We start from the raw sequence: 25,977 nt of genomic DNA, 5'->3' as shown, positions 1-25,977 counted from the left end.
GATGTCCGTGGCCCCCTGTTTAACATGGTTTAACCCCCTAAGGTTGATGTCTGTGGCCCCCTGTTTAACACAGTTTAACCCCTTAAGATTGATGTCCGTGGCTCCCTGTTTAACACAGTTTAACCCCTTAAGGTTGATGTCCGCGGCTCCCTGTTTAACATGGTTTAACCCCCTAAGGTTGATGTCTGTGGCCCCCTGTTTAACATGGTTTAACCCCCTAAGGTTGATGTCCGTGGCCCCCTGTTTAACACAGTTTAACCCCTTAAGGTTGATGTCCGTGGCTCCCTGTTTAACATGGTTTAACCCCCTAAGGTTGATGTCCGTGGCCCCCTGTTTAACATGGTTTAACCCCCTAAGGTTGATGTCCGTGGCCCCCTGTTTAACACAGTTTAACCCCTTAAGGTTGATGTCCGTGGCCCCTGTTTAACATGGTTTAACCCCCTAAGGTTGATGTCCGTGGCCCCTTGTTTAACATGGTTTAACCCCCATAAGGTTGATGTCCGTGCCCCCTGTTTAACATGGTTTAACCCCCTAAGGTTGATGTCCGTGGCCCCCTGTTTAACACAGTTTAACCCCTTAAGGTTGATGTCCGTGGCTCCCTGTTTAACATGGTTTAACCCCCAAAGGTTGATGTCCGTGCCCCCTGTTTAACATGGTTTAACCCCCTAAGGTTGATGTCTGTGGCCCCCTGTTTAACATGGTTTAACCCCCTAAGGTTGATGTCTGTGGCCCCCTGTTTAACATGGTTTAACCCCCATAAGGTTGATGTCCGTGCCCCCTGTTTAACATGGATTGCTCTGCCTTGGTGACTGTATGGGAAGTGGAGGGATGTTCCACTGTGAAGCAACAAAAGAAGAAGCACAACAACAGCCAGTGGTGTGTGTGGTCTCATTGTTCTGTTGTCTCTCTTTTGTCCCTTTTGTGTGTGACGCTGGCATTGTGGTCCACAGCGGAGGAGGTTGACACACACACATATACACACACACATATATACACACACACACACACTGTGGAGGAGGAATCCTTGTAGCACAGCCACTTGTTCTGTTCCTCTCTCTCTCTCCCTCTCTCTGTGGGTGTATCTTTAGTGTTCTGTCTCAGTGGGAAATGAAAGGGGGAATGAACGAGCCCAGAAAGACGGAAAGAGCTGTGAGTGAGGAAGCAGACAGACAGCCAGACAGGGACTAAGATAGGTTGGCGTTCTGCTGGTGCACCTGCCTTATACTGTGTTTAGGGAGGAGTGGAGAGAAAATGAGGGAGCGAAAAAGAGAGAAGGAGGGAACGCGGTGGAGGAGAGGGTGGAGGGAGGGTAGGAGGGAGGGTTGGAGGGAGGGAGGGCGGTGGAGGAGCCCATCGAGGCATTTCCCTTTCTGCACGCTGGCTGCCACTCCACTCCCAGATTCCTCAATGGAGCTTTGTGACGGGACGGCCTGAAATTAATATCCTCTGCGTGTCTCTCTCCCTCTCTGGTCACCATCTCCTCACCACTTTAAGAGAGTTCCAAAGCAGTGTGAAAGTTTCCACTACGTCAGAGAGAGCGAAAGGAGAGAGATGAAGAGAGAAGGAGAGTGGGGGTCAGTTGGATATATAATGAATCTGTTAATGATGAAGCAGGGAATAAATCTAAAACAACACATAAACACACAGGAGAGGTCAGAGGTCAGAGGGAGGGTTAGAGGAGAGGAGGACAGGAGAGGGTGGAGGGAGGGTGGGAGGAGAGGAGGACAGGAGAGGGCGGAGGGAGGGTGGGAGGAGAGGAGGACAGGAGAGGGGCGGAGGGAGGGTGGGAGGAGAGGAGGACAGGAGAGGGTGGAGGGAGGGTGGGAGGAGAGGAGGACAGGAGAGGGCGGAGGGAGGGTGGGAGGAGAGGAGGACAGGAGAGGGTGGAGGGAGGGTGGGAGGAGAGGAGGACAGGAGAGGGCGGAGGGAGGGTGGGAGGAGAGGAGGACAGGAGAGGGTGGAGGGAGGGTGGGAGGAGAGGAGGGCAGAGAGGGCGGAGGGAGGGTGGGAGGAGAGGAGGACAGGAGAGGGTGGGAGGTGGGAGGAGAGGAGGCAGGGGGAGGGTGGGAGGAGAGGAGGACAGGAGAGGGTGGAGGGAGGGTGGGAGGAGAGGAGGACAGGAGAGGGTGGAGGGAGGGTGGGAGGAGAGGAGGAGAGGAGGACAGGAGAGGGTGGAGGGAGGGTGGGAGGAGAGGAGGACAGGAGAGGGTGGAGGGAGGGTGGGAGGACAGGAGAGGGTGGAGGGAGGGTGGGAGGAGAAGTGTGTGTGTGTGTGTGTGTGTGTGTGTGTGGGTGTGGGTGTGGGTGTGGGTGTGTGCGTGAAGGAACTGCTTTTCATTAGTGGACCAGACTCAGTTTTATATCAAGTTTACCCTGTCTCTTAGCTGGAGAGAGAAGTGAATTACTCCAAATGTAACTCAGTCTGCTCCAACTGTAACTCAGTCTGCTCCAGCTGTTACTCAGTCTGCTCCAACTGTAACTCAGTCTGCTCCAACTGTAACTCAGTCTGCTCCAACTGTAACTCAGTCTGCTCCAACTGTAACTCAGTCTGCTCCAGCTGTAACTCAGTCTGCTCCAACTGTAACTCAGTCTGCTCCAACTGTAACTCAGTCTGCTCCAGCTGTAACTCAGTCTGCTCCAGCTGTAACTCAGTCTGCTCCAACTGTAACTGTCTGCTCCAGCTGTTACTCAGTCTGCTCCAGCTGTAACTCAGTCTGCTCCAACTGTAACTCAGTCTGCTCCAACTGTAACTCAGTCTGCTCCAACTGTAACTCAGTCTGCTCCAACTGTAACTGTCTGCTCCAGCTGTAACTCAGTCTGCTCCAACTGTAACTCAGTCTGCTCCAAATGTAACTCAGTCTGCTCCAACTGTAACTGTCTGCTCCAGCTGTAACTCAGTCTGCTCCAACTGTAACTCAGTCTGCTCCAAATGTAACTCAGTCTGCTCCAACTGTAACTGTCTGCTCCAGCTGTAACTCAGTCTGCTCCAACTGTAACTCAGTCTGCTCCAGCTGTAACTCAGTCTGCTCCAAATGTAACTCAGTCTGCTCCAACTGTAACTGTCTGCTCCAGCTGTAACTCAGTCTGCTCCAACTGTAACTCAGTCTGCTCCAACTGTAACTGTCTGCTCCAGCTGTAACTCAGTCTGCTCCAAATGTAACTCAGTCTGCTCCAGCTGTAACTCAGTCTGCTCCAGCTGTAACTCAGTCTGCTCCAGCTGTAACTCAGTCTGCTCCAGCTGTAACTCAGTCTGCTCCAACTGTAACTGTCTGCTCCAGCTGTTACTCAGTCTGCTCCAGCTGTAACTCAGTCTGCTCCAGCTGTAACTCAGTCTGCTCCAACTGTAACTGTCTGCTCCAGCTGTTACTCAGTCTGCTCCAGCTGTAACTCAGTCTGCTCCAACTGTAACTCAGTCTGCTCCAACTGTAACTCAGTCTGCTCCAACTGTAACTCAGTCTGCTCCAGCTGTAACTCAGTCTGCTCCAACTGTAACTGTCTGCTCCAGCTGTTACTCAGTCTGCTCCAGCTGTAACTCAGTCTGCTCCAACTGTAACTCAGTCTGCTCCAACTGTAACTCAGTCTGCTCCAACTGTAACTCAGTCTGCTCCAACTGTAACTGTCTGCTCCAGCTGTAACTCAGTCTGCTCCAACTGTAACTCAGTCTGCTCCAAATGTAACTCAGTCTGCTCCAACTGTAACTGTCTGCTCCAGCTGTAACTCAGTCTGCTCCAACTGTAACTCAGTCTGCTCCAAATGTAACTCAGTCTGCTCCAACTGTAACTGTCTGCTCCAGCTGTAACTCAGTCTGCTCCAACTGTAACTCAGTCTGCTCCAGCTGTAACTCAGTCTGCTCCAAATGTAACTCAGTCTGCTCCAACTGTAACTGTCTGCTCCAGCTGTAACTCAGTCTGCTCCAACTGTAACTCAGTCTGCTCCAACTGTAACTGTCTGCTCCAGCTGTAACTCAGTCTGCTCCAAATGTAACTCAGTCTGCTCCAGCTGTAACTCAGTCTGCTCCAGCTGTAACTCAGTCTGCTCCAACTGTAACTCAGTCTGCTCCAACTGTAACTCAGTCTGCTCCAAATGTAACTCAGTCTGCTCCAACTGTAACTGTCTGCTCCAGCTGTAACTCAGTCTGCTCCAACTGTAACTGTCTGCTCCAACTGTAACTGTCTGCTCCAACTGTAACTCAGTCTACTCCAACTGTAACTGTCTGCTCCAACTGTAACTGTCTGCTCCAACTGTAACTGTCTGCTCCAACTGTAACTGTCTGCTCCAACTGTAACTCAGTCTGCTCCAACTGTAACTGTCTGCTCCAGCTGTAACTGTCTGCTCCAGCTGTAACTGTCTGCTCCAACTGTAACTCAGTCTGCTCCAACTGTAACTGTCTGCTCCAACTGTAACTCAGTCTGCTCCAACTGTAACTCAGTCTGCTCCAGCTGTAACTGTCTACTCCAACTGTAACTCAGTCTGCTCCAACTGTAACTGTCTACTCCAACTGTAACTCAGTCTGCTCCAACTGTAACTCAGTCTGCTCCAACTGTAACTCAGTCTGCTCCAACTGTAACTGTCTGCTCCAGCTGTAACTGTCTGCTCCAGCTGTAACTCAGTCTGCTCCAGCTGTAACTGTCTGCTCCAACTGTAACTCAGTCTGCTCCAGCTGTAACTCAGTCTGCTCCAGCTGTAACTGTCTGCTCCAACTGTAACTCAGTCTGCTCCAGCTGTAACTCAGTCTGCTCCAACTGTAACTCAGTCTGCTCCAGCTGTAACTCAGTCTGCTCCAACTGTAACTCAGTCTGCTCCAGCTGTAACTCAGTCTGCTCCAGCTGTAACTGTCTGCTCCAACTGTAACTCAGTCTACTCCAAATGTAACTCAGTCTGCTCCAACTGTAACTCAGTCTGCTCCAACTGTAACTGTCTGCTCCAGCTGTAACTCAGTCTGCTCCAGCTGTAACTCAGTCTGCTCCAGCTGTAACTGTCTGCTCCAACTGTAACTGTCTGCTCCAACTGTAACTCAGTCTGCTCCAGCTGTAACTCAGTCTGCTCCAGCTGTAACTGTCTGCTCCAACTGTAACTGTCTGCTCCAACTGTAACTCAGTCTACTCCAACTGTAACTCAGTCTACTCCAAATGTAACTCAGTCTGCTCCAGCTGTAACTGTCTGCTCCAACTGTAACTGTCTGCTCCAACTGTAACTGTCTGCTCCAACTGTAACTCAGTCTACTCCAAATGTAACTCAGTCTGCTCCAGCTGTAACTCAGTCTGCTCCAACTGTAACTCAGTCTGCTCCAGCTGTAACTCAGTCTGCTCCAACTGTAACTCAGTCTGCTCCAACTGTAACTCAGTCTGCTCCAGCTGTAACTCAGTCTGCTCCAAATGTAACTCAGTCTGCTCCAACTGTAACTGTCTGCTCCAACTGTAACTCAGTCTGCTCCAACTGTAACTGTCTGCTCCAACTGTAACTGTCTGCTCCAACTGTAACTGTCTGCTCCAACTGTAACTCAGTCTGCTCCAACTGTAACTGTCTGCTCCAACTATAACTCAGTCTGCTCCAACTGTAACTCAGTCTGCTCCAACTGTAACTCAGTCTGCTCCAGCTGTAACTCAGTCTGCTCCAGCTGTAACTCAGTCTGCTCCAGCTGTAACTCAGTCTACTCCAGCTGTAACTCAGTCTGCTCCAGCTGTAACTCAGTCTGCTCCAACTGTAACTGTCTGCTCCAGCTGTAACTCAGTCTACTCCAACTGTAACTCAGTCTGCTCCAACTGTAACTCAGTCTGCTCCAACTGTAACTCAGTCTGCTCCAACTGTAACTCAGTCTGCTCCAACTGTAACTGTCTGCTCCAACTGTAACTGTCTGCTCCAGCTGTAACTGTCTGCTCCAGCTGTAACTCAGTCTGCTCCAGCTGTAACTCAGTCTGCTCCAGCTGTAACTCAGTCTGCTCCAACTGTAACTGTCTGCTCCAGCTGTAACTGTCTGCTCCAGCTGTAACTCAGTCTACTCCAACTATAACTCAGTCTGCTCCAGCTGTAACTCAGTCTGCTCCAGCTGTAACTCAGTCTGCTCCAACTGTAACTCAGTCTGCTCCAACTGTAACTCAGTCTGCTCCAACTGTAACTCAGTCTGCTCCAGCTGTAACTCAGTCTGCTCCAGCTGTAACTCAGTCTGCTCCAGCTGTAACTCAGTCTGCTCCAGCTGTAACTCAGTCTGCTCCAGCTGTAACTCAGTCTGCTCCAGCTGTAACTCAGTCTGCTCCAGCTGTAACTCAGTCTGCTCCAACTGTAACTCAGTCTGCTCCAGCTGTAACTCAGTCTGCTCCAGCTGTAACTCAGTCTGCTCCAGCTGTAACTCAGTCTGCTCCAGCTGTAACTCAGTCTGCTCCAGCTGTAACTCAGTCTGCTCCAGCTGTAACTCAGTCTGCTCCAACTGTAACTGTCTGCTCCAGCTGTAACTCAGTCTGCTCCAGCTGTAACTCAGTCTGCTCCAGCTGTAACTCAGTCTGCTCCAACTGTAACTCAGTCTGCTCCAGCTGTAACTGTCTGCTCCAACTGTAACTGTCTGCTCCAACTGTAACTGTCTGCTCCAGCTGTAACTGTCTGCTCCAGCTGTAACTCAGTCTGCTCCAGCTGTAACTGTCTGCTCCAACTGTAACTGTCTGCTCCAACTGTAACTCAGTCTGCTCCAGCTGTAACTCAGTCTACTCCAACTGTAACTGTCTGCTCCAGCTGTAACTGTCTGCTCCAGCTGTAACTCAGTCTACTGAAGGTGTTGGAGTCGTGCGCGGCCATGCAGTCTTGTTTGAAGAGGGAGTACAGGAGGGGACTAAGCACACACCCCTGTGGGATCCCAGTGTTGAGGGTCAGTGTGGCGGATGTGTTGTTGCCTACCCTTACCACCTGAGGTCGGTCCGTCAGGACGTCCAGGATCCAGTTGCAGAGGGAGGGTTTCAGTCCCAGGGTCCTAAGCTTGGTGACAAGCTTGGAGGGCACTATGGTGTTGAACACTGAGCTGTAGTCAATGAACAGCATTCTCACATAGGTATTCCTGTTATCTAGGTGGGTGAAGGCAGTGTGTAGTGCAATTGAGATTGCGTCGTCTATGGATCTCTTCGACGGTATGCAAATGAAGGTGGATCTAGGGTGTCTTGGATAATGGAGTTGATCTGTGCCATAACCAGACTTTCAAAGCACTTCATGATTACAGATGTGAGTGCGACATGAGTGAGTGCTACAGGGCATGAAGCCTTAGAGTTCATGGGGATAATGAGTAATGGTTATTTTACTTAATGTGTCTGTGATGACTCTGGGGTATTGGGTGTATGTGACTGGCCTGGTGACCTTGTTGGACTGTCTCTGTATAGTTATGGGATTCCCCCGACTGTCATGATGTCACCTGGTGTCATTGGGGTTCCCAGACCAGCTCTGAATGTTCTAGAGAGGGATAGACAGAACACTCTAGGACAGAACATTCTAGAGTGGGACATACAGAACACTCTAGGACAGAACATTCTAGAGAGGGATAGACAGAACACTCTAGGACAGAACATTCTAGAGTGGGACATACAGAACACTCTAGGACAGAACATTCTAGAGTGGGACATACAGAACACTCTAGGACAGAACATTCTAGAGTGGGACATACAGAACACTCTAGGACAGAACATTCTAGAGTGGGACATACAGAACACTCTAGGACAGAACATTCTAGAGTGGGACATACAGAACACTCTAGGACAGAACATTATAGAGTGGGACATACAGAACACTCTAGGACAGAACATTCTAGAGTGGGACATACAGAACACTCTAGGACAGAACATTCTAGAGGCAGCCAGAGCTAGGGGAGATCCCTGAATGAAATATGACATGCACACACACTGCTCTTTGCTGTGTGTGCTCTCTGAAAGGGCACTCTCTGAAGTCTTTGACTATCTTGTCTGAGAAGTGTGTGTGCGTGCATATATGCTTGCATGCCTATGTGTGTGTGTGGTTGTGGGAGCTGAGTAGGGTGTCTGGGTCAGGGGCAGGTTAGTTCTGCTTGGCTTGGGGTTCCAACAGGGGCACTGCAGCTACTGTTGAGCAGGATGAGTTAAGGGGAGGGGGGTGAGGGTCATTTTCCCCTAAAGCTAGCAAAGTTACCTGGCATGTCTCGCCTCTTCCTCCTTCCCTCTACCCGCTTCCCTCTACCCCCTTCCATCTACTCCCTTCCATCTACCCCCTTCCATCTACCCCCTTCCCTCTACCCCCTTCCCTCTACCCCCTTCCCTATACCCTCTACGCCCTTCCCTCTACCCCCTTCCCTCTACCCCCTTCCCTCTACCCCCTTCCCTCTACCCCCTTCCCTCTACCTCCTTCCCTCTACCCCCTTCCCTCTACCCCCTTCCCTCTACCTCCTTCCCTATACCCTCTACGCCCTTCCCTCTACCCCCCTTTCCTCTACCCCCTTCCCTCTACCCGCTTCCCTCTACCCCCTTCCATCTACCCCCTTCCATCTACCCCCTTCCCTCTACCCCCTTCCCTCTACCTCCTTCCCTATACCCTCTACGCCCTTCCCTCTACCCCCTTCCCTCTACCCCCTTCCCTCTACCCCCTTCCCTATACCCTCTACGCCCTTCCCTCTACCCCCTTCCCTCTACCCCCTTCCCTATACCTCCTTCCCTCTACCCCCTTCCCTCTCTCTCATTCCCTCTACCTCCTTCCCTCTACCCCCTCCCCTATACCTCCTTCCCTCTACCCTCTACCCCCTCCCCTATACCCCCTTCCCTCTACCCCCTTCCCTCTACCCCCTTCCCTCTACCCCCTTCCCTATACCTCCTTCCCTCTACCCCCTTCCATCTCTCTCCTTCCCTCTACCCCCTTCCCTCTACCCTCTACCTCCTTCCCTCTACCCCCTTCCCTCTCTCTCCTTCCCTCTACCTCCTTCCCTCTACCCTCTACCCCCTTCCCTATACCTCCTTGCCTCTACCCCCTTCCCTCTCTCTCCTTCCCTCTACCTCCTTTCCTCTACCCCCTCCCCTATACCTCCTTCCCTCTACCCTCTACCCCCTTCCCTATACCTCCTTCCCTCTACCCTCTACCTCCTTCCCTATACCTCCTTCCCTCTACCTCCGTCCCTCTACCCCCTTCCCTCTACCCTCCACCTCCTTCCCTCTACCCCCTTCCATCTCTCTCCTTCCCTCTACCCCCTTCCCTCTACCCTCTACCTCCTTCCCTCTACCCCCTTCCCTCTCTCTCCTTCCCTCTACCTCCTTCCCTCTACCCTCTACCCCCTCCCCTATACCTCCTCCCCTCTACCCTCTACCGCCTTCCCTCTACCTCCTTCCCTCTACCCTCTACCTCCTTCCCTATACCTCCTTCCCTCTACCTCCACCCCTCTACCCCCTTCCCTCTACCTCCTTCCCTCTACCCCCTTCCCTCTCTCTCCTTCCCTCTACCTCCTTCCCTCTACCCTCTACCCCCTCCCCTATACTTCCTTCCCTCTACCCTCTACCTCCTTCCCTATACCTCCTTCCCTCTACCTCCGCCCCTCTACCCCTTCCCTCTACCCTCTACCTCCTTCCCTCTACCCCATTCCCTCTCTCTCCTTCCCTCTACCCTCTACCCTCTTCCCTATACCTCCTTCCCTCTACCTCCTTCCCTCTACCCTCTACCTCCTTCCCTCTACCCTCTACCCCCTTCCCTATACCTCCTTCCCTCTACCTTCTTCCATATACCTTCTACCTCCTTCCCTTCTACCTCCTTCCCTCTACCCTCTACCCCCTTCCCTATACCCCCTTCCCTCTACCCCTTCCCTCTACCCCCTTCCCTCTACCCCCTTCCCTATACCCCCTTCCCTGTACCCCACCCCTAGTCTGACCCTCAATGTCTCTACTAGAGGTACAGTAGTAGTAGCCTATGTCTGTCTGTCTGTCTGTCTGTCTGTCTGCCTGTGTGTCTGTCTGCCTGTCTGTCAGCTTGTCTGCCTGTGTGTCTGTCTGCCTGTCTGTAGTACACCCAGTCATGTCATGTAGGCCAATGGTGTGTTTGTGTGCACATGCGCCTGTCTCTGTGTACTGTCAGCTGCTGTGATGGGGATCTAGCCAGCCCAGCCCAGCTCTGTTAGACAGACAGACAGACCAGCTCTGTTAGACAGACACACTCAATGGAATTCCGCTCCTGCAACTTTTTCTTCAATTAGTATTCTCATGGCATCTCTACATCCCAAATGCTGTGGAGGGAGGTCTCTTCTTGGTGAATCATTAACACAATGCTGAATGGGAGGGAGGAGAAGCATGGTCAGTATGGCCCATTGAGACATAATATAAGCCAGGGGGATGGAAAGAGGTGAAGAAATGAGAGGAAGGGAAGACTGTTTCACACAATCTTCAGGTCCACTGTCAGTATGAAAAAAAATAATAACATGCACTCACTAACTGTAAGTCGCTCTGGATAAGAGCGTCTGCTAAATGACTTAAATGTAAATGTAAAATGTAATGTGACATTGTCAGTACCTCTGATACATTATTTTGTTGTTTCACCATTAACCCTCTCTGTTTCTCTCTTCCCCTCTCCTCTCTCTCCCCTCTCTCTCCCCCCCTCTCTCTCTCTCTCTCTCTCTCTCTCTCTCTCTCTCTTTCTCCCCCCTCTCTCTCTCCCCCCCTCTCTCTCTCTCTCTCTGCAGCTCTTCCTCCCAAGCCGGCCAAGCCCATGACTCCAGTGATCAGCAGCAACGGTGTGAAGGAGGGGGCTGAGGGCTCGCTACAGGAAGCAGAGTGGTACTGGGGAGACATATCAAGGTAACACTCTCAAACACACACACACGTTCACACTCCTTCTGTTTGACTTTCTCCACACACCCAAGGTCAACACACACTGTCTCTCTGTGTCTGTGTCTCTGCAAGGCTGTGTGTGTGTATGTATGAAATGTCCTGTTTGTCTTGTGTGTTGGTATCGTGCATGTCTTGAGTTTGTTTGGAGAGAAGGCACCTCGAGTCATGGGATCACATAAATCGATACTCAAACTCACTCTCAAGATCACGGAAATCCCTTTTATATCAGGGCCGTTGGCTTTTCACTCTCTCTCTCTCTTTCTTCCTCTCTCACTCTCTCTCTCTTCCTCTCAATTCAATTTCAATTCCATTTAAGGGACTTTATTGGCATGGGAAACATATGTTAACATTGCCAAAGCAAGTGAAGTAGATGGTAAACAAAAGTGAAATAAACAATAAATATTAACAGTAAACATTACACTCAGAAGTTCCAAAATAATAAAGACATTTCAAATGTAATATTATGTCTATGTACAGTGTTGTACCAATGTGCAAATAGCTAAAGTACAAAAGAGAAAATAAATCAACATAAAAATGGGTTGTATTTACAATGGTGTTTGTTCTTCACTGGTTGCCCTTTTCTTGTGGCAACAGGTCACAAATCTTGCTGCTGTGATGGCACACTGTGGTTTTTCACCCAATAGAAATGGGAGTTTATCAAAATTGGGTTCTGTCTCTGTCTCTGTCTCTGTCTCTGTCTCTGTCTCTGTCTCTGTCTCTGTCTCTGTCTCTGTCTCTGTCTCTGTCTCTGTCTCTGTCTCTGTCTCTGTCTCTGTCTCTGTCTCTGTCTCTGCTCTCTGTCTCTGTCTCTGTCTCTGTCTCTGTCTCTGTCTCTGTCTCTGTCTCTGTCTCTGTCTCTGTCTCTGTCTCTGTCTCTGTCTCTCTCTCTCTCTCTCTCTCTCTCTCTCTCTCTCTCTCTCTCTCTCTCTCTCTCTCTCTCTCTCTCTCTCTCTCTCTCTCTCTCTCTCTCTCTCTCTCTCTCTCTCTCTCTCTCTCTCTCTCTCTCTCTCTCTCTCTCTCTCTCTCTCTCTCTCTCTCTCAGTATTGGAGGGTGTGAAGGGGTTAGAGAGAGCCTGTAGAGTAGAGTGTATAATGCTTAGTGTATTACCACCAGCCAAAGCTGACACACACATCTGAGGCTAAAGCTGCACACACACACACACACACACATACGTAGACACACACACACACACGCACACAGACGTAGACACACACAGACATACAGTGGGGAGAACAAGTATTTGATACACTGCCGATTTTGCAGGTTTTCCTACTTACAAAGCATGTAGAGGTCTGTAATTTTTATCATAGGTACACTTCAACTGTGAGAGACAAAAATCCAGAAAATCACATTGTATGATTTTTAAGTAATTAATTTGCATTTTATTGCATGACATAAGTATTTGATCACCTACCAACCAGTACGAATTCCGGCTCTCACAGACCTGTTAGTTTTTCTTTAAGAAGCCCTCCTGTTCTCCACTCATTACCTGTATTAACTGCACCTGTTTGAACTGGTTACCTGTATAAAAGACACCTGTCCACACACTCAATCAAACAGACTCCAACCTCTCCACAATGGCCAAGACCAGAGAGGTGTGTAAGGACATCAGGGATAAAATTGTAGACCTGCACAAGGCTGGGATGGGCTACAGGACAATAGGCAAGCAGCTTGGTGAGAAGGCAACAACTGTTGGCGCAATTATTAGAAAATGGAAGAAGTTCAAGATGACGGTCAATCACTCTCGGTCTGGGGCTCCATGCAAGATCTCACCTCGTGGGGCATCAATGATCATGAGGAAGGTGAGGGATCAGCCCATAACTACACGGCAGGACCTGGTCAATGACCTGAAGAGAGCTGGGACCACAGTCTCAAAGAAAACTATTAGTAACACACTACGCCGTCATGGATTAAAATCCTGCAGCGCACGCAAGGTCCCCATGCTCAAGCCAGCGCATGTCCAGGCCCGTCTGAAGTTAGCCAATGGCCATCTGGATGATCCAGAGGAGGAATGGGAGAAGGTCATGTGGTCTGATGAGACAAAAATAGAGCTTTTTGGTCTAAACTCCACTCGCCGTGTTTGGAGGAAGAAGAAGGATGAGTACAACCCCAAGAACACCATCCCAACCGTGAAGCATGGAGGTGGAAACATCATTCTTTGGGGATGCTTTTCTGCAAAGGGGACAGGACGACTTCACCGTATTGAGGGGAGGATGGATGGGGCCATGTATCACGAGATCTTGGCCAACAACCTCCTTCCCTCAGTAAGAGCATTGAAGATGGGTCGTGGCTGGGTCTTCCAGCATGACAACGACCCGAAACACACAGCCAGGGCAACTAAGGAGTGGCTCCGTAAGAAGCATCTCAAGGTCCTGGAGTGGCCTAGCCTGTCTCCAGACCTGAACCCAATAGAAAATATTTGGAGGGAGCTGAAAGTCCGTATTTCCCAGCGACAGCCCCGAAACCTGAAGGATCTGGAGAAGGTCTGTATGGAGGAGTGGGCCAAAATCCCTGCTGCAGTGTGTGCAAACCTGGTCAAGACCTACAGGAAACGTATGATCTCTGTAATTGCAAACAAAGGTTTCTGTACCAAATATTAAGTTCTGCTTTTCTGATGTATCAAATACTTATGTCATGCAATAAAATGCAAATTAATTACTTAAAAATCATACAATGTGATTTTCTGGATTTTTGTTTTAGATTCCGTCTCTCACAGTTGAAGTGTACCTATGATAAAAAATTACAGACCTCTACATGCTTTGTAAGTAGGAAAACCTGCAATATCGGCGGTGTATCAAATACTTGTTCTCCCCACTGTACGTAGACAAACAAACACACACCTATAGACAGTAAGTCTGTCTGCCCACAGACCTGTCTGAGTGGGACTGTAGTTTAAAACGTAGACTGACGAGAGCAGAGCAGTCTCTACCCCCCTACTCCTGAGTGGCGCAGTGGTCTAAGGCACTGCATCGCAGTGCTAACTGTGCCACTAGAGATCCTGGTTCGAATCCAGGCTTTGTCGCAGCCGGCCGCGACCGGGAGACTCATGGGCGGCGCACAATTGGCCCAGCGTCGTCCAGGGTAGGGGAGGGAATGGCCGGCAGGGATGTAGCTCAGTTGATAGAGCATGGCGTTTGCAACGCCAGGGTTGTGGGTTTGATTCCCACGGGGGGCCAGAATAAGAAAAATATATATATATGTATTCACTAACTGTAAGTGGCTCTGGATAAGAGCGTCTGCTAAATGACTAAAATGTAAAATGTACAGTAAGGCTGATTTGCATGGTCTAGTCCAGTCTAGTCTAGTCCAGTCTGTGTGCCTGTCTCTCTCTGGCTGGTTTGGCCCAGAGATGTTTCATGCTCTGATTACTCAAATTATTCAATGGCTGCACTGTTTACAATGTGTTACACACACACTCACTCACACACTAACACACACACAAAACCGAAAGTCATCCAGGATGCATAGTTAGGAGCGGGTTAAGGGAATTTTGGCAGCAAAGTAGCCCCCCTCTGCCCCCCCTCTCCTCATCTCAGCCTGGGGCAGCAGTGTCAGAGCAACGCTGTGTCATACCAAATCACCTCCCCTCTACACACAAACACACACACTGTCCCCAGCTCCCCTCTACACACAAACACACACACTGTCCCCAGCTCCCCTCTACACACAAACACACACACTGTCCCCAGCTCCCCTCTACACACAAACACACACACTGTCCCCAGCTCCCCTCTACACACAAACACACACACTGTCCCCAGCTCCCCTCTACACACAAACAAACACACACACTGTCCCCAGCTCCCCTCTACACACAAACAAACACACACACTGTCCCCAGCTCCCCTCTTCACACAAACAAACACACACACTGTCCCCAGCTCCCCTCTACACACAAACAAACACACACACTGTCCCCAGCTCCCCTCTACACACAAACAAACACACACACTGTCCCCAGCTTCTCTCTACACACAAACAAACACACACACTGTCCCCAGCTCCCCTCTACACACACACTGTCCCCAGCTCCCCTCTACACACAAACAAACACACACACTGTCCCCAGCTCCCCTCTACACACAAACAAACACACACACTGTCCCCAACTCCCCTCTACACACAAACAAACACACACACTGTCCCCAGCTCCCATCTACACACAAACACACACACACTGTCCCCAGCTCCCCTCTACACACACACACACTGTTCCCACGGGGGGCCAGTATGAAAAATGTATGCACTCACTAACTGTAAGTCGCTCTGGATAAGAGCGTCTGCTAAATGACTTAAACGTAAATGTAAAATGTCCCCAGCTCCCCACTACACACAAACAAAGACCCCAGCTGCTCCTGCAGGCTAAAGTTAACTCCCGCCGTTCCCCGAGACAGCCATGGAGAGGTCAGGTGACTGGAGGGGAGGGGAAGGGGGGCTGCTTCCTCAGCATGACGAGGCTTACTGCCCCCACAGGCCCAGACACAGACAGACGGAGGGAGGGAGGGAGGGAGGGAGAAAGGGAGGGAGGGAGGGAGGGAGTTGCTCTTCAGACAGGCTGGGAAGCCCCTAAAGCCTGTCTGGGATATAGGCTACAGACATACAGACTGGAGCAATGTAGGAGGTGTGTGTGTCTGTGTGTGTGTGTGTGTCTGTGTGTCTGTGTGTGTGTGTCTGTGTGTGTGTGTGTGTGTGTGTGTGTGTGTGCGGTAAATCATTCCAACATGTCTCCCTTCTCCAGACGGTTGCAGCAGACCGGAGGGACATAGGCCACTGCCTCTGCCCACAGCCAGCCCTAACACACACACACTCACTGATGTCTGTCTGTCTTTCCTGTAGTATGGAGACCAATGTGTTTGGGGAGGGAGGGGGGAGGGTAAAGTGTGTATTACCTGTCATAATTAAAGGGAAGGTAGCAGCCCTTCTTGTTAAAGCCATCTAGCCTTGGATTCAGATGTGTAACCTCTCTCTCTCACTCTCTCCCCACTCTCCATCCCTCTCTCCATCCCTCTCTCCATCCCTCTCTCCATCCCCCTCTCCATCCCTCTCTCCATCCCTCTCTCCATCCCTCTCTCCATCCCTCTCTCCATCCCACTCTCCATCCCACTCTCCATCCCTCTCTCCATCCCTCTCTCCATCCCTCTCTCCATCCCTCTCTCCAGGGAAGAGGTGAATGATAAGCTGAGAGACATGCCTGACGGGACCTTCCTAGTTCGGGACGCCTCCACCAAAATGCAGGGTGACTACACACTAACACTGAGGTAGGTTACCACACTACACACTAACACTACACACTAACACTGAGGTAGGTTACCACACTACACACTAACACTACACACTAACACTGAGGTAGGTTACCACACTACACACTAACACTGAGGTAGGTTACCACACTACACACTAACACTACACACTAACACTGAGGTAGGTTACCACACTACACACTAACACTGAGGTAGGTTACCACACTACACACTAACAATGAGGTAGGTTACCACACTACGGTAAGTTACCACACTACACCAAGCTCACTTCTTTCCCAAGAGTTTATGGACAGAGGGACGTTGTTTTTTTATGAAGTAGTAATCTCTAAAGTAGTTATTACAAGGTATTTAAGGTATCTGTGAATTCGCTGTTTAATTCTAGTGCTCTCTCTCTCTCTCTCTCTCTCTCTCTCTCTCTTCTTTTTTTTTTTTTTTTTTTCTCTCTCTCTCTCTCCCTCTCTCTCTCTCTCTCCTCTTCTCCCTCTCTCTCTCTCTCTCTCTTCCTCCTCTCTCTCTCTCTCTCTCTCTCTCTCTCTCTCTCTCTCTCTCCCTCTCTCTCTCTCTCTCTCTCTCTCTCTCCCTCTCTCTCTCTCTCTCTCTCTCTCTCTCTCTCTCTCTCTCTCTCCCCTCTCTCTCTCTCTCTCCTCTCTCTCTCTCTCTCTCTCTCTCTAGGAAAGGGGGAAACAACAAGTTAATCAAGATCTACCACCGGGATGGGAAGTATGGTTTCTCAGACCCCCTGACGTTTGGTTCTGTGGTGGAGCTGATCAACCACTACAGACATGAATCTCTGGCCCAGTACAACACCAAGCTAGATGTCAAACTCATGTACCCTATTTCACACTACCAGCAGGTACGGACTAGCCTACACACTGTCTACTGTCCACTTCTTTTTCTCCCCTCTGTCTTCCCCCTCACCCTCCTCCTCCTCCCCCTCGCCCTCCTCTCCTCCTCCTCCTCCTCCTCCTCCCCCTCCCCCTCGCCATCCTCCTCCTCATCCCCCTCGCCCTCCTCCTCCTCGCCCTCCTCTGCTCCTCCTCCCCCTCGCCCTCCTCCTCTTCCTCCTCCTCGCCCTCCTCTCCTCCTCTCCTCCTCCTCCTCCTCGCCCTCCTTCCTCCTCTTCCTCCACCTCCTACTCGCCCTCCTCTCCTCTTCCTCTCCTCCTCCTCGCCCTCCTCCTCCTCCTCCTCCACCCCCTCGCCCTCCTCCTCGCCCTCCTTCCTCCTCCTCCTCTCCCTCTCCTGTGCGTCCCCAGTGTGATGAGTAGTTCTGGGGATCGTTCCCTTCCTCCAATGCAGCACGATTCACACAGCATGGTGAGATATTACCCTGCTTATTCATCCTCTCTCTCTCTCTCTCTCTAACTCTAACTAACTCTCTCTCTCTCTCTCTCTCTCTCTCTCTCTCTCTAACTCTAACTAACTCTCTCTCTCTCTCTCTCTCTCTCTCTCTCTCTCTCTCTCTCTCTCTCTCTCTCTCTCTCTCTCTCTCTCTCTCTAACTCTCTCTCTCTCTCTCTCTCTCTCTCTCTAACTCTAACTCTCTCTCTCTGCCCCGCACCGCGCTGCACCGCACCGCTCCCTACATAATTACACACATCCTCCATGTCAAAAGGCCGTTCCTGCATTTATTCCTTTTTTCCCTCGTTCTCTCTCTCCTGGCGCGGCTCCCGTGCTCAGCCAGTCATTACTCAGAGACCTCTTCTTCGGAGCGGAGCGCTTGCCCCTTAGCACATAGAGCAAGGCATCATGGGTCCTGAATTAATGAGGCCAATAGGAAGTCTCCCTCTGTAAGCACAATCAGACAGGTTATTCCCTCACTCCTGTCCTCCTCTCTCTCTGCACTTAATATCAATGTATCGCCCTCTAATACTCCCTCTCTCTCTCTTTCTTTCATTCTCTTCCTTTCTCTCAGGATCAGCTGGTGAAAGAGGACAACATTGACGAGGTGGGGAAGAAACTCCAAGAATATCACAATCAATACCAGGAGAAGAGCAAGGAGTATGACCGGCTTTATGAGGAGTACACAAAGACTTCACAGGTACTGAACACACTACACTGTTAGCACATCATACCACACGCTACACTACACTACACTGTTAGCACATCATACCACACGCTACACTACACTACACTGTTAGCACATCATACCACACGCTACACTACACTACACTGTTAGCACATCATACCACACGCTACACTACACTACACTGTTAGCACATCATACCACACGCTACGCTACACTACACTGTTAGCACATCATACCACACGCTACACTACACTACACTGTTAGCACATCATACCACACGCTACACTACACTACACTGTTAGCACATCATACCACACACTACACTAAACTACACTGTTAGCACATCATACCACACGCTACACTACACTACACTGTTAGCACATCATACCACACGCTACACTACACTACACTGTTAGCACATCATACCACACGCTACACTACACTACACTGTTAGCACATCATACCACACGCTACACTACACTACACTGTTAGCACATCATACCACACGCTACACTACACTACACTGTTAGCACATCATACCACACGCTACACTAAACTACACTGTTAGCACATCATACCACACGCTACACTACACTACACTGTTAGCACATCATACCACACGCTACACTACACTACACTGTTAGCACATCATACCACACGCTACACTACACTACACTGTTAGCACATCATACCACACGCTACACTACACTACACTGTTAGCACATCATACCACACGCTACGCTACACTACACTACACTGTTAGCACATCATACCACACGCTACGCTACACTACACTACACTGTTAGCACATCATACCACACGCTATGCTACACTACACTGTTAGAACATCATACACTACACTACACTGTTAGAACATCATACACTACACTACACGGTTAGCACATCATACACTACACTACACTACATTGTTAGAACATCATACACTACACTACACTGTTAGAACATCATACACTACACTACACTGTTAGAACATCATACCACACGCTACACTACACTACACTGTTAGCACATCATACACTGTACTACACTACACTGTTAGAACATCATACACTACACTACACTACACTACACTGTTAGCACATCATACCACACGCTACACTACACTACACTGTTAGCACATCATACCACACGCTACACTACACTACACTGTTAGCACATCATACACTGTACTACACTACACTGTTAGAACATCATACACTACACTACACTACACTACACTGTTAGCACATCATACCACACGCTACACTACACTACACGGTTAGAACATCATACACTACACTACACTGTTAGAACATCATACACTACACTACACTACACTACACTACCCTGTTAGTACATCATACCACACGCTACACTACACTACACTGTTAGAACATCATACCACACGCTACACTACACTACACTGTTAGAACATCATACACTACACTACACAGTTAGCACATCATACCACACACTACACTACACTACACTGTTAGCACATCATACCACACATTACACTACACTACACTGTTAGCAGATCATACCACACACTACACTACACTACACTAACATCACTAAACCCAAAACAGACCTAGTAACTACCACCAACTATGTTCTATTTTAATCATGACAGGAATAGTTATGTCTGTGCCAGGCTGATAAATCGAGACGGATAGATAGATAGACTTTATTCATTGGAAGGTTACATCATTATCAGGCTGACGAGTGGAAGATTGATGGCCCTGATATCTTGTTAACCCTCTCAGGAGATTCAGATGAAGAGGACGGCCATCGAGGCCTTCAACGAGACCATCAAGATCTTTGAGGAGCAGTGTCACACACAGGAGCGCTACAGCAAAGAGTACATTGAGCGCTTCCGCCGGGAGGGCAACGACAAGGAGATCGAGAGGTATGCAGGGGGCATTTTTTTACTGGCTCGGGCCTGCTCCAATTGGAATCCACTCTCTATTTGTTGTCAGGCAAAGTGATGTTTGTGTAGATTAGATATTGTGGTGTCTGGATTGACCTTAAGGTTTGAACAGAAACTTATGTTGTGGTGGTGATGGAAAATGTTATGAATAATGTTAGTTGTAGCGCAGTAGTACACATACAGTATGCAGTATCCTGACCCATCCTCCCCCCTCCTCCTCTCCTCCCATCTCCTCCCCCTCCTCCCTCTCCTCCCATCTCCTCCCCCTCCTCCCTCTCCTCCCATCTCCTCCCCCTCCTCCCATCTCCTCCCCCTCCTCCCTCTCCTCCTCCCCCCTCTCGGTCCTGTAGGATCATGATGAACTATGAGAAGCTAAAGTCTCGTCTGGGTGAGATCCACGACAGTAAGATTAGTCTGGAGCAGGACCTGAAGACCCAGGCTTTGGACAACAGAGAGACTGACAAGAAGATGAACAGCCTCAAACCTGACCTCATCCAGCTCCGCAAGATCAGGGACCAGTACCTTGTGTAAGTACACTATACAGGAAAGGGTTAACTTACTATTACTATAGGGGCCAGTACCTGGTTAAGTTACTCAGACAGGAAAGGGTTAACTTACTATTACTATAGGGGCCAGTACCTGGTTAAGTTACTCAGACAGGAAAGGGTTAACTTACTATTACTATAGGGGCCAGTACTTGGTGTAAGTTACTCAGACAGGAAAGAGTTAACATAGAGTAACACCAGTACCTTGGGTAAAGAGTTAACCCACTGTAGGTTTATAGTAGGGACCAGTACATTGTGTAAGTAACCCAGACAGCTTAACTTGGAGTTCCTTTGGGGTTAACTGGAGAGCTGCCATATTAAGCTTGTGTTTCCTCTTAGCTACAGCAGACTCTCTATATGGAAGTCCCTGGGCTGCCAGGGGATAGAAAGGCCATGGCTTCTAGGAATCCTGCAATAGCATTACCTAGCATTACCATGCCTGTCTCGTTTCTATACATTGTTTTCTTCAGAAGGGTTGTGGGAGTGCTACTAATTAAATACATTTTGTCATCTGTTCTGTTAAATGGAGGAATGACTTGCATAACGAAAGAAGGGCTGTAATTTCTCTGCTCTTTTCATTATCTCTCTCTCCTCTCTTTCTCTCGCTTTCTCTCTCTGCAGCTGGCTCAATCACAAAGGAGTGCGTCAGAAACGAATTAATGAGTGGCTGGGGATCAAGAACGAGAACACAGATGAGTAAGTGTTCAGAGCTCAGCCTCACGGTCTCCCAGCCTCACCGTCTCCCAGCCTCATGGTCTCCCAGCCTCACGGCCTCCCAGCCTCATGGCCCCCCAGCCTCACCGCCCCCCAGCTTCACAGCCCCCCAGCCTCACCGCCCCCCAGCTTCACAGCCCCCCAGCCTCACAGTCCCCCAGCTTCACGGCCCCCCAGCCTCACGGTCTCCCAGCCTCACCGCCTCACCGCCCCCCAGCTTCACGGTCTCCCAGCCTCACGGCCCCCCAGCCTCACGGCCTCACAGTCCCCCAGACTCACGGCCTCACAGCCCTCAGCTTCACAGACTCCCAGCTTCACAGACTCCCAGCTTCACAGACTCCCAGCCCCACAGCCCTCAGCTTCACAGCCTCCCAGCTTCACAGCCTCCCAGCTTCACAGCCCCCCAACCTCACAGCCTCCCAGCCTCACACTGCAAGGCTCATTCTATCTGTAATACAGACATACTGCAGCAATAGACTTCACATTGGCGTTGCTCATTCCCAATAGTCATCTTTTCACTATAGTCATGTTTGAGGGATGTAGATCTGAGGCAATCATTCTCATTTGATATTTTGGCTACATCATAAATCCATCAACTCAAATGAATCCCTGCTAAACTCTATGCTTGTCTCTTTCCCCTGTCTCCTGTGTGTGTAGAGGGTACTTTGTCAGTACGGAGGAGGATGACAACCTGCCCCACTATGATGAAAAGAGCTGGTTCGTAGGAGACCTGAACAGAACCCAGTCTGAAGACCTTCTACTGGGGAAACCTGACGGAGCTTTCCTCATTAGAGAGAGCAGCAAGAAGGGCTGTTATGCATGCTCCCTAGTGTAAGTACTCTACTGTATACTAGCTATGCATGCTCCCTAGTGTAAGTACTCTACGGTATACTAGCTATGCATGCTCCCTAGTGTAAGTACTGAAGTCTATACTAGCTATGCATGCTCCCTAGTGTAAGTACTCTACTGAATACTAGCTATGCATGCTCCCTAGTGTAAGTACTGAAGTCTATACTAGCTATGCATGCTCCCTAGTGTAAGTACTCTACGGTATACTAGCTATGCATGCTCCCTAGTGTAAGTACTGAAGTCTATACTAGCTATGCATGCTCCCTAGTGTAAGTACTCTACTGAATACTAGCTATGCATGCTTCCTAGTGTAAGTACTCTACGGTATACTAGCTATGCATACTCCCTAGTGTAAGTACTGAAGTCTATACTAGCTATGCATGCTCCCTAGTGTAAGTACTGAAGTCTATACTAGCTATGCATGCTCCCTAGTGTAAGTACTGAAGTCTATACTAGCTATGCATACTCCCTAGTGTAAGTACTCTACTGTATACTAGCTATGCATGCTCCCTAGTGTAAGTACTCTACTGAATACTAGCTATGCATGCTCCCTAGTGTAAGTACTCTACTGAATACTAGCTATGCATGCTCCCTAGTGTAAGTACTATACGGTATACTAGCTATGCATGCTCCCTAGTGTAAGTACTGAAGTCTATACTAGCTATGCATACTCCCTAGTGTAAGTACTCTACTGTATACTAGCTATGCATGCTCCCTAGTGTAAGTGTCTCAATATGTACTACTGATTGAGTCTCTGTACTGATGATATACCATGGTAATTGTTTTTAAGTTGTGGTAGTTCAATAATGTTCTGTGAGTGTGTGAAAAACTGCTGCTATATAAGCAGGTGTCCATGTCCAACTGCTCTGTTTTCATCAGGCTAGTATTAACACCTCCTCTCTCTCCTCTTTGCAGTGTGGAGGGTGAGGTGAAGCACTGTGTGATTTTCAGCACACCGAAGGGCTACGGCTTCGCTGAACCCTACAACCTGTACAGCTCTCTGAAAGACCTGGTCCTGCACTACCACCAGACCTCCCTGGTTCAGCACAACGACTCCCTCAACGTCCGCCTGGCCTACCCTGTCTACGCACAGATGCCCTCCTCCTCCGGCCCTTCCCCACGGAGATGAGCCCCCACCCCAGAGCCCCAACAGACTACCCACCCTACCTACACAGCCCCAGGAGGGATGAGGGGACAGGGGGTTGGGGTTGGCGTTGGGAGGTACTGGGGTGAGCCTCATAATCCAAACTAGTACCCGGAACCTGAGAAAAAACCCTGAGAGAGAAGAAAAAGCAACAGAAACACTTGCTGCAACACACACGTCAGCCACCTTGGAGTTATATATATTTTTACTAGAACAATTGGAGGGCATTCTTTGTAAAGACTGCTTGATTTGCACAAGGAAGTTTTAAGTGTTTGTGAATGTGAAAAAACAGATGGAAAGGAGAAGAGTTTCAGGTGACCCCGCTGCAACCTAAACTCTAGCCGGGACTCTTACAGAAAAATAACAACATGAAAACACTCAATTTTAAGGCTTTTTTTCCCGGTCGTCCGTCTGTTGCCCAAATTATTCTTTTATTTCAGTCCTTTTTCTTTTTTTGGAGGGTTGTTTTCTTTATTTTTTTCATTTGGACAATTTTATTTTGTTTACTGCTTGTTTGCTAAATGCAAGAGATGATGATGATGATGTCGAGTGTATGTTCTCTGTCCCTCTCCGTATGAGAAGCAAAAATAATGTAGCATAACAGATGAAGGACAGGTGTTCAGAGTGTCCCTCCATATAGACTGCTGCTGAGGGGTTGAGGGGAGGGGAGGGGAGGGTTGAAGGAAGGGGACAGTGGAAGGTCGAAAGGGGCCACATGCGAGAAAAAAAAGGTTTTGTAGTCTTAAAAGAAAAAAACGCTTGCTTTTATACTAACCATAGATGGAGAGTGAGTTTGTTTTCTTGCTTGGCTGGATTCTATTTCCTTTGACACATTGTAAGTTACAGTAACGTTACAATCACGATGTTACAGTTCGTACAGAGACCAAAGTTGTCATGAGGAGAGAAAAGTCCACCATTGTGTTTTGATTAGTCTGTACGACTGGAGAAGAGGAAAGAGACGGCTTGCTTTGTTTGATACCACACATAAAGCAGAGTTTGGGGCCAGTGTTCATGCACTATACTGAGAGGTTTGGTTTAAACCAAATGGTACGCACAGACAGAGACGGTCGGTGAGTTTGACCGTCTAGATTTCGGTCACGTCGAGTTAGAAGCACTTATCTAAGAGGAGAGCCCAGGCAAGGCTGCACCGTACGGTCTGACACCAGAAAACAAACAACCTTAGAACCTGAAACACGTTTTATGTGTGGTTTTAAAACAAGAAATGGTGTATGTATATGCTAAAGTCTGTTTAAAACAAATGGGGACTTTTTGTATTGGTTACAGAACCTTTGAGATAATAAGCTTTGATCTGTTTTAGTGTACATGAAGCAGGTAGGGAGGGGAGGGGTTCCAAGCTGAAGACGCATGCTTTAGATGATGATGATGATTAATACTTGAAGAACGTGCAATCCAACATTGTATTATGATTATGTAGGTTAGCAGTCACCCAGAGAGCTGAACTAACCAGCTCCCAGACAGACTCACAGGACAGATAATCAAAGTGCACAGTGAAGCTTTTGAAGAGCGATTTCTTTCTTTTTCTTTTACTTCTTTTTTTATTTTTATTTTTATTTGTTTCACTCAAACTTCATACCCGGTGCTTGACTTTATAACCAGTGGAAACATTTAAAAAAGAAATAAATAAATAAACATTATAACATCACACAATAAACATTGACAAAATGACAAACAAAACCAAAATGTGCAATTTTCCAGTCTATTCAGTCACCTCTACTTCCTGATATGAAACGTTCTATTCTGATTGGCTGTTGTTGTTTGTCTACTGTTTTACCATTGGCTCTCCTTGCTGCCTATCCAATGAGCAGCCTCTGAGACAGACAATGGGCCAGTGTGGCGTCCCTGGGGTCCTGTCTCTCCCAGACAGTTGTCCCCTCTCTGCATGTGTTAATCTCAGGCCCGATTTGAAGGCCTTGTTGAGAGGGTAGTGCAGCAGCGGAGGGGTGATTTTGTTCTCAGGGTCACGAAGACAGCTGTTGTACATGGGACAAGCTCAGCCCTTGTTTACGACTATGAGGAGCGAGCCCCCTCCAAATTCCTGCCCCTTACTGGGCTCTATTGGGGTAAAGACACCACTCCAGCAGCAACACTGTGAGTGTGGTAAGGTCGACTACCAAATTTGATCTAACAGATAGTTACACATAAAAAATAGGATTCAAATACGTAGCTTACGTCACAGTTTAAAAACACGCGTTCGTTACAAAGTCAGACTGCACCTGTCTATCGTCTGCAGGGTCTTTACTAAACTACCAGTGGAAACCAGTTTGGGAAAGGGGTCACACCAGTGGAAACCAGTTTGGGAAAGGGTTCACACCAGTGAGAACCAGTACACTCTTAGAAAGAAAGGTGCTATCTAGAACCTAAAAGGGTTATTCGGTTTTCCCCATAAGAAAGCCCTTTGAAGGGCCCTGTTTGGTTCCAGGTAAACCCTTTTGGTTCCAGGTATAACCCTTTTGGTTCTAGATCGAACCCTTTTGGGTTCCATGTAGAACCCTTTCCACAGATTGTTTTACATGGAACCCAAAAGGGTTCTACTTGGAAGCAAAACGGTTCTACCTTGAACCAAAAAAGGGTTTCTGCTATGGGGACAGTCGAAGAACCCTTTTGGAACGCTTTTTTCTAGGAGTGTATGGTGAAGGGGTCAAACCAATGGAAACCAGTATGGTGAAGGGGTCAAACCAGT

At 48.9% G+C, this 25,977-nt stretch overlaps 1 protein-coding gene across 3 annotated transcripts in view; it reads left to right on the top strand.

The window, feature by feature from the left end:
- LOC121534059 (phosphatidylinositol 3-kinase regulatory subunit gamma) overlaps positions 1–25,776 on the top strand; it is a 290,255-nt gene extending 264,479 nt beyond the window's left edge. For all 3 annotated transcript variants that reach the window (XM_041840491.2, XM_041840492.2, XM_041840493.2), the window contains 9 exons: positions 10,658–10,772; positions 15,966–16,064; positions 16,740–16,920; positions 17,981–18,106; positions 19,861–20,003; positions 20,375–20,551; positions 21,191–21,265; positions 21,941–22,114; positions 23,048–25,776. In XM_041840491.2, the coding sequence (XP_041696425.2) occupies positions 10,658–10,772; positions 15,966–16,064; positions 16,740–16,920; positions 17,981–18,106; positions 19,861–20,003; positions 20,375–20,551; positions 21,191–21,265; positions 21,941–22,114; positions 23,048–23,261 (1,304 nt within the window). In that variant the 3' untranslated portion in view covers positions 23,262–25,776. The remainder of the gene's footprint in view (positions 1–10,657; positions 10,773–15,965; positions 16,065–16,739; positions 16,921–17,980; positions 18,107–19,860; positions 20,004–20,374; positions 20,552–21,190; positions 21,266–21,940; positions 22,115–23,047) is intronic.
- The last annotated feature ends 201 nt before the right edge of the window (positions 25,777–25,977 follow it).

Source organism: Coregonus clupeaformis, chromosome 20 (assembly GCF_020615455.1).
Source record: "Coregonus clupeaformis isolate EN_2021a chromosome 20, ASM2061545v1, whole genome shotgun sequence".
NCBI classification, from domain to species: Eukaryota; Metazoa; Chordata; class Actinopteri; order Salmoniformes; family Salmonidae; genus Coregonus; species Coregonus clupeaformis.
The sequence above is the reverse complement of the archived record's forward strand: the minus strand, read 5'-3'. Positions and strand labels throughout refer to the sequence as shown.